The sequence below is a fragment of the Lygodium microphyllum genome, chromosome 25 (genome assembly GCF_053477565.2).
Source record: "Lygodium microphyllum isolate KBCC chromosome 25, Lygodium_microphyllum_v1.1.10, whole genome shotgun sequence".
Taxonomy (NCBI): Eukaryota; Viridiplantae; Streptophyta; class Polypodiopsida; order Schizaeales; family Lygodiaceae; genus Lygodium; species Lygodium microphyllum.
In genome coordinates this window covers 119,827,009-119,835,564 of record NC_141159.1, presented here as the reverse complement: position 1 = coordinate 119,835,564, position 8,556 = coordinate 119,827,009, and the positions used below count along the sequence as shown (strand labels likewise).

General features: G+C 41.6%; 1 protein-coding gene across 3 annotated transcripts; it reads left to right on the top strand.

Annotated features, from left to right (window-relative positions):
- Window positions 1-4,349: 4,349 nt before the first annotated feature.
- Window positions 4,350-7,602, top strand: LOC148014673 (O-methyltransferase 13-like). Of its 3 annotated transcripts, XR_015688697.1 has the most exons (4): window positions 4,350-5,419; window positions 5,978-6,042; window positions 6,437-6,862; window positions 7,108-7,602. XR_015688697.1 is itself a non-coding variant. In XM_087667072.1 (3 exons), the coding sequence occupies exons 1-3, from the start codon at window positions 4,372-4,374 to the stop codon at window positions 6,737-6,739; spliced, it is 1,161 nt and encodes a 386-aa protein (XP_087523198.1). In that variant the 5' UTR covers window positions 4,350-4,371; the 3' UTR covers window positions 6,740-7,100. The 3 variants fall into 3 exon arrangements, 2 of the variants coding, with proteins under 2 accessions (XP_087523198.1, XP_087523197.1); XM_087667072.1 differs by lacking the exon at window positions 7,108-7,602 and having other exon boundaries at window positions 4,350-5,164; window positions 6,437-7,100; XM_087667071.1 differs by lacking the exon at window positions 7,108-7,602 and having other exon boundaries at window positions 6,437-7,100.
- Window positions 7,603-8,556: the final 954 nt, after the last annotated feature.

The window sequence follows — 8,556 nt, the reverse complement described above, 5'->3', positions numbered from 1 at the left end:
ACCCCGATGTTATTTGCCTATAGGAAATAAAAGTGGCAGGTCCTCTTCTACTCAAAAACCTGCAGACAGTGTCTAAGGAGTATGAATGGTATATGACAAACCACGCCAATAGGAGGGGGGGGACATGCATAGGTGTCTCCATTAAAATTAAGGATCAAATAAGTAAGGTTATGATTGATACAGAGAATAACTAGGTTGCCGTCCTTTTTAAAAATCAGGATGAATTTGCTATTGTCTCAGTATATGCCCCTAATATTTCTGGTGAAAGAGGCAGGCTGTGGGATTCATTACAAGTCATCAATTGCCCCATTATCATTGCAAGGGACTTCAATATGGTTGAATCAACAAAAGACAAATATTTGGAAAAAGGAACATGTATTGCAGGAACTGAAAAGAGTAAGTGGCTGGTAACTAAAGCCTATCATGGGCTAACTGATGTCAGTGAGCAACTAGGATTCACATGGAGTAACAATCAAAGTGGACTTTATCTCCGAAAGGCTAGAATTGATAGATTTTACATATCTGCAGGTCTGTTGGCCTCTTTTGTTAATCTCAAAGTTAAAGCTCTTGATAACATAGTCATGTGTGACCATAAGCCTATTCAGCTAGTCCTCTCTAACTCATCCCAAATAATAAAAGCTGGTTGGTTTCATATTGACCCCAGACTATTTCAAAACGAAATAGTTAGGGACACTATCAAAGGAATTTGGACAATGGCCTTCTGGCAAACAGTCTCCCCAGCTCATTCATGGGCTAAAGTCATTAAAGACACTCAACAATTTTTGAGGGAAGTCAAAAATAAAAAAGTACACCAGACTAGGGATCATAGAGCAAGACAATACTCAGTGTATAAATCTTTGGAGATCAGGATAGAGGCTGGGGAGACCCAATTACAGCCTGACCTAGTCAGAATCAAACAAGAACTTAGATCTGCTGAAGAAAAAGAAGCTATGGACATACAACTCTTCACTAGGCAATGGTGGGCTGGCAAAGCAGACAAACCCACCAGAGATATGTTCCAAGTCCTTAAAAAGAAAAAGGATAGAGACTCCATCCCATTGTTGAGAAGGGAAGATGGCACACATGCCCAAAACAATGGAGAGAATCTCCTTATAGCTAAGGAAATTTTCTCTAAAATGTTTAGCTCCTCTAGAAAGAGTTCACAAGAAGAGACAACTGCCAAGGCTAAGATAGCAATGGTTAGGAAGAAGGTTGTCCCTCCAAGCTTGGCTGAGATTCTGGATGGGGAGCTATCAGCTATTGAGATCAGTGACACCATTGACTCTCTAGCATCAGGAAAAAGCCCAAGGCTTGATGGCCTTCCGAATGAATTCTTCAAAGAATTCAAAGATTCTCTTATTCACCCCCTTCTCATGGTATGGAGAGAATCCCTGAAATTTGGAGCCTTACCCCACATAATTAATGAAGGAGTAGTCAAACTAATCCATAAGAGAGATGAAAAAGAACTCCTAGCCAATTGGAGACCCATCACATGTCTCACATCAGCATATAAGGTTTTTGCCAAAGCCGTAGCTAGAAGGCTATCTGATCATTTAGATAACTGGATAAGAAAAGAACAAAAAGGGTTCATTAAAGGGAGATATATCCTAGACTCAATAATTGCCCTGTGGGAAGGCATTGAACATGCCCAAAGTTCCAACCAAGACTTTGTGTTCTTCAAGATTGATTTTGACAAAGCTTATGATAGGTTAGAATGGGATTTTATCCTCCAATCCCTCCATGATATGGGGCTGGGTAGAAAGTTCATCAAGTATGTTAGTACTCTTTTTGGTAATGCCTCCACAGGAATTGCCATTAATGGGGAGATGACTGATTCCTTTCCTTTGAGAAGATCTATCAGGAAGGGCTGCCCTCTTGCTTCCCTTTTGTTTGCCATTGCAGCTGATTCACTGGGTTGGCTCATTCAACCAGAGATTGATAAAGGCAACATTAAAGGGATTAAACTCCCTAACAACAAAGACATGGTACTCAACCAGTTTGCTGATGATACAAATAGCACGGTAAATAATGATCCAGTTTCATTAGTAGCTTTTTGGAACTGCTTGCAAACCTTTTGCAAGGCTTCTGGTTCTGTTATCAATCCAAACAAAACAGGAATTAAAACATTAATCAGTCCTTGTCCTGGTTGGCTCCTGGCTGCAGGGTGTAAGGAGATTGAAACAGGTAAAGTATTCAGACTTCTAGGCATTCCCATGGGCTTTGGGATCTCAAAGAAACAAAGGTGGGATTGGGTTTTGGAAAAAATTAGGGGAATTTTTGAAAAATGGAAGGGTCTGGAACTCAATATGGCAGGAAGATGTCTGGTTCTGAAACACATACTAATTCCAACCACAATCTACTTCTGGGCTTGTTGGAAACCATCTAAGTCAGGAATGAAGCAACTAGAGCAACTAGGGAGAAATTTTTTGTGGAGTGGGGATGGGGAAAAGTTTAAAGTACCAAAAGTATCTTGGGATGTTTGCACTACACCTAAGAAATTAGGTGGTCTTGGTCTTCCCAATCCTAGTATTCTAGCTGACAAACTTGCAGCCAAATGGATTGCAAGAAGCATCTTAAGTAAAGAAGAAGACTGGATAACTTTGCTTAAGGCAGCCACTAGCAAGTTTCATGTAGAGGGTTGCCCAAAATGGAAAGGCTTAGATCCACTAACAATAACTATTTGTCCAGTCAAACTGAAAGCTAAAGGTTGCTCTCCTTTGGCAAAAGGTCTATGGGAGGCTTGGTTCAAGTACAAGAGTCTATTAATCCCCTCTTCCCATCCCAACCTCACCCTACCCTGGAGTTCCAAAGACTCCATTTGGTTCAGCTTCTTTCAGGGACCCATTCTAGATAATCAGATTGACTTAGCCCACAAGCTCTTCAAGAAAGGCATTAGAAGTTGGAGGGACATTTGGGATTTAGCCCTAAAAAGGTGGATGACTGGAACACAACTAAAACAGAAATTCAAATTAAAAAGACAGGAACTAGAATTGATAACTGAAAGGGTACTCTTGTGGGGACCTAATATGTATGCAATGATTAATCTTAATCAGCACTTCAATTACAGGGGAATTTGTTTTATGGGGAACAAACCTCTTCTACCCCTTCCAGACCTATTAGAAAGCAATGCTCCTCTTTGTTTTAAACTAAATAACAGATGGCATATTAATTGGTCAGTAGTGCAGTGGAATTACAGGTTCGGTAACATTTGGGCTCCCTCAATCCAACCAAAGATGTCTTGTCTAATGTGGCTCATTACTCTCAAAAGTCTTTGGACTAATGAGAGAGCACTCAAAGTTAGTCTAGGGAATGGACTTTGCCTAAGGTGTGGCGAACAGGTAGAATCAATCCCTCACATATTCCTTAACTGCCCTGAAAATTCTAACATCTGGTGTTTCATGTAGATCCTTGTTATCAAGTATCACCCCACTAAACTCACTTGGAAGGAGTTATTACTGGGGGAAATATATGGACTCCCTCCCCCAATATGGAATTGGATTAGAAGTTTTTACCTGTGGAACATATGGATAAGCAGAAACAGGAAAACGTTTGAAAATACTGATTTGGATCCTATCCATGGTTGTAAATTTGATCTTTGTTTTTAGGTTGAGAAAGATGGAGAAATAATTCTCAAGTAGCATGAAGACAATATGAAGGAGGGACTAGGGAAAGCATTTTCCACTGTGGATGTGGCAGCCATACTGCTGGACATCAAGAAGAAGGCTGAAAAATAATGATGTAGATACGAATCTTAGGATAAATATCTCGACATCTAATGCTTAAGTTCAGACCTATTATGGACTATATATTTTGTAATGTTGTTATTATGTACTCTCAAGTCAAAGTAGCTTCCCTGTTTTGAAGCAACACTCCCTTAAACAGCTGTAAATATATATTTTAATACAACTTTAAAGCTTCCATTAATTAAAAAAAAGTTGGATGAATAAATTAGGGAAAACGCTGCCCTTTTTTGGTACAGCCTTCACGTGTCACAGACCTTATCAAAACAGATCTACGACTCAATACGCAGTACATGGTTTTGTTGGGGAGCCAAATGAAGCTGACTGACTGAGAGAGCGCAGGGGTTGAATCCGAACATCCGGGATTAAAGTAGTCCAGCGCCGAAATTTTACGGCTGTTTTGCCTGTTTTTGGCATTTTTTGCATGTCAAAATAAGTTTTCGAAATTTTCATCTGTCAAAGGCTTACTCGTTTTACGCGGCCGGAGCACGGGCAGTTTTCTACACGGAAAAAAGAAAACGCCACCGTGTGGGGTCCACAGCCACCTACAATTCGCCTGCGAGATATACGTATTTGATGTGCTTTTACACGCGCAGGCTCTCTCTCTCTCTCTCTCTCTCTCACATCAGATATGGCGACCGGGAGCATAGAATGCACAGATAACACAGCCCCCCCTCTTCCAGCCGCCAGGAATGGAGTCCCAGTACAAGTGGTACCATGCCATCAAGATCCTGAGTGGGTGAGAGTGGAGGAGCTGGCATGCTGCTCGGTTCCCTTTGCCCTCAGAGCTGCCATTCAGCTCAATGTCTTCGACATCATCTCCACGCACGGTACCGGCAGGGGCGCACACGCCGGCTGCGACGGCCTCTCCGCAGCCCAGATTGTGGCGCACTTCGATCCCCCCGCCACCTCCCCTGCCGCCGCCGCCGCCTCTCTCGAGCGTGTCCTTCGCCTCTTGGCCTCCTATTCCCTTCTCACAGCCTCCTCCTCCCCCTCCTCTCAGCTCCCACAAACGCTATTATATGGCCTTACCCCCTCTTCCTCCCTATTGCTCCAATCCCACCCTCAACTCAACATTGGGTCGTTGGCTCTGGACAGATCTCAAGCTCCATTCAATCCACTGGATGAATCTCGGGCTGCTCTGGACAAATTTCAAGCTTCATCGGCATGCGTGCCTGGAAATGGAGCTTCCCTGGCTCTGGACATTATTCAAGCTCCATCTCAAGTTCTGGATAAATCTCAAGCCACATCAAATGGATCCCAAGCTGTACATTGCGACGGGGAATTAACCTCCGGCCCCCTTCGCACGGCCTCCCTCGCCCCCCTCGCCCTCCTTATCTCCCACCCCGCCTGTGTCGCCTCATGGCTCCACCTCCCCCAGTCCATCCTCCTTGGACAAGACCCCTTCTCCCTTGCCAACCATGGTATGGACATCTTCTCCTATTGCCAGTATGACCCTCTCTTTGGCAGACTCTTCCATTCCTCCATGGCCCAGAGTAGCACCCTCATCACCCAGTCCATTCTCCAGTTCTACCATGGCTTCCATGGTCTTACTAGCCTTGTTGATGTGGGTGGTGGCCTTGGATCTTGTCTCCATATGATTGTTTCTAAATACCCTTCCATCAAAGGCATCAACTTTGATCTACCCCATGTCATTAAGGCAGCACCTACTTATCCAGGTCTCTATAACTACCCTACACTACTCTTCCCAACTTCTTACACGAATGCAGAATTGATATTTGTAGAAACACATAAATTGTGCACACCAAGTTTCTCTTCTCGCTACAAATATTTACTGCCTCATAGTACTACTGATTATACATAGCCACAAGTGTTGTAATGCACAAGACATTTCTCATGTAAGCACAAGCACCGTAAGTATCTCCTCTCATAAGGTCAGGTATAGCAATCCTCAGCACCTCTATGTAATGACAAGTGGGCATAATATTTCCATTTTGAATATGGGAGAAATCTTTGCAGTAGTACTCCTCTACAAGCACAAGCACTCATAATTTATAATCTTCAATTTAACAGAGTGTTTGAGGACTCTATGGTAATCCTCCACGTATAGATAACCACAAGCAAGACCTTCAATTACTAGTCTTTACTCCAAAATATGAAGTGAACGAAGACAAGGATGTCATAGTTATGGATAAGTCTCTCCATGTTCGAGCATCTCATCTCATCTCATCTCATATTCATTATTTTGCCAGTAACTGTGATGGTTCCTCGTGCAGGAGTGCTACATGTAGAAGGAGACATGTTTAAGAGCATCCCACAAGCAGATGCTATGATCATTAAGGTGTGATCTGATGCTACCTTGTTCGTGAATTTGTATTGTAACGATACATGTGCCATTTTAGTGATATTGACCCAGTTTCAAACTCCAGCTCTTGAGTATCTGTCCATGCTGCTCTGATCATTAAGGCATGGTGGTGTTCATGACAGGATATATATTATGTGACAATGCATGTGCCTCTCAGTAATACTGACCCAGTTTCAAATTCCAGCTCTCACCTGCTTGTGCTTAGATATTACTAATTGCATCTCTTTATGCTCTCATATGACTTATAAATACATCTCCTGCTGTTTTAATTACAGTAAATACATCTCCTGCCGTTTTTAATTAGTCACCTCAGGGTTAGAAATGGCTAATTACACCTCCTCTTTATGCTTTTGAAATGGGGAGTTCACAGAGAGTCCTGCAGAACTGGAGTGATGAGAAATGCGTCCGGATATTGAAGAATTGTTATGATGCACTTCCGAGTGATGGGAAGGTGATGGTGGTGGATACGGTATTGCCGTCTGATCAGCTGGGCACTGATGCAGTGAGTCGGCTTGGCTATCAGATCGATCTGCGGATGCTGGCGTTTTGCCCCGGAGGCCGCGAGCGGACCCAGCAGGAAATCAAGGCTCTCGCAGAGGCCGCAGGATTTGCAGGAGCCCGAGTTGCCTGCAGAGTGCACAAAGTCTCAGTCGTGGAGATACTCAAGTCCTGAAAACACTGAGGATAATTACACCGACTGTACGCTGCGCGACTGTTTGGAGTCATCATTATCATTGAGTATGACTGCAACCTAGAATCTGATGATCCTATACATACCATATCAAACTACATATTGGTGAGTCTTACTCCATCCCAAGCCGTCATTGATGTGGGTAGGAGCATTGCCTTATGTTGGTTATTTTTCCTTCTTGTGCTAATTTGGATGGTTGATTAGGGAATGAATCAAGCCCTTAAAGTGACAATTATCATTTAGATCTTTGGAAACACAAAGTCTAAGTTGATGTGTATTCATCCATTGTCAAAATTGTTTTGTTATGAGAATTTGATGCAAGCTTTTGTGCATGCATTGCTACTCTCTAGAGTACATGGCAATCCAATGATACCTCTCAAATACAAGTACGACTACACATATTGACAATAAGCAACTGAGCAACATGCAAGGAGGAAGGAAATGTGGAAAGAAAGCATGCTTGCTATTTTGTTACACCTATAGTTGGTCCCTTGAAAGAGTCCGCTTATTTGATCACAAGATTGTGATCAACATTGCTTACTGATTGCCATGAGTGTTTAAATTTAATTGTGATTTTCTTGAAGTTACCCAGGCTACGTAACTTTGTAGGCTCACAATACACTACCATGTATTTTTACCTCTTGGCAAGAACAATCATGAAAACTTGACATGTCATACAATTAGTTTCTTAACTTGATTGTCAAGCCAGGCTTGCAAGGGTTTAAGTCAAATGCATGAATAGTTCTCTTATGAGCACACACAACTAGTGCCTTTAACTTGAAAGCGTGAATAGATGGCCTACTTGTGTCTTCAATACCAATGAAATTTGCACTATTGAACAACAATAGAACTTTATGCTCACATTTTGGATATAATACTGCATATCAAACACGTTAAAAGATAACATTTTTAGAAGAAGAATCTAAATATCATAAGGGAGACTAGGTTTCAGTCCAATTACAACATTATGTCTACATTCCATTTGTCCATGTCTGAACCACTATAAAGTACAAAAAGAAGGCCTTTCTGGACCTAACACTATGTTCAGTTGTGCTTGGAAGGAGGGTTGTTTGAAAGGAAAGATGAGCATTCAGTGCTTCCTTGTGATGGTAATATACCGTATTCTATGTCAATATCAATATCCTTAGCAAGAAAAAGGATAAATGGTTATAGCAAGGTGAAGTATACCATGTTTGTGGGGTAGGTTGAACTACATTGATGCTACTCAAGTTCCAATCTTAAAAAATAAGGGATCTTGATTATTTCTTGATTTCCGGATCGACAAAGGTGGAAGTAAAGTTGTTTGAGTACTTAGAAGAAATGAGGTAAGGAAGAAAAATGAGCATTTACAAAGGGACTCCAAAATAGGAAAAAAAGTAGTTGTTTTGGCTTTGAAAAAGTAGTTTTTTTTGGGGGGAGGGATGTAGGGCAAAAAGTAGTTTTTTTTTGGGAGGAGGGATGTAGGGCTATATAAAAGATTTCTTTATTTTGAACAAGATTTTTACAAGGATTTAGTTCATTGCATTTGAAAAAGTAGGTTTTTTGGGGGGAGGGATGTAGGGCTATTGATCGTCTTTTCCTATATAAAAGATTTCCTTATTTCGAACAAGATTTTTGCAAGTTTTGGTCCATTGCATTTCAAACTTCATTTTCATGAGAAGTCTACTTTTAGCGAGTGCACACCTCTTAGAAGATATCAACCAATGAGCATCAACTCCACACCTCTTAGAACATATCAACCCTTGGGACATGCACTTATTTTCCATATAGATTGGGATAAATATTTGCATATTGAATTG

Coding starts and splice junctions, on each gene's coding strand:
- LOC148014673 (XM_087667071.1), top strand. CDS start 4,372: ATGGCGACCGGGAGCATAGAATGCACAGATAACACAGCCCCCCCTCTT. Junction 5,420..5,977: donor GGCAGCACCTACTTATCCAG/GTCTCTATAACT, acceptor TTCCTCGTGCAG/GAGTGCTACATGTAGAAGGA. Junction 6,043..6,436: donor CAGATGCTATGATCATTAAG/GTGTGATCTGAT, acceptor GGGAGTTCACAG/AGAGTCCTGCAGAACTGGAG.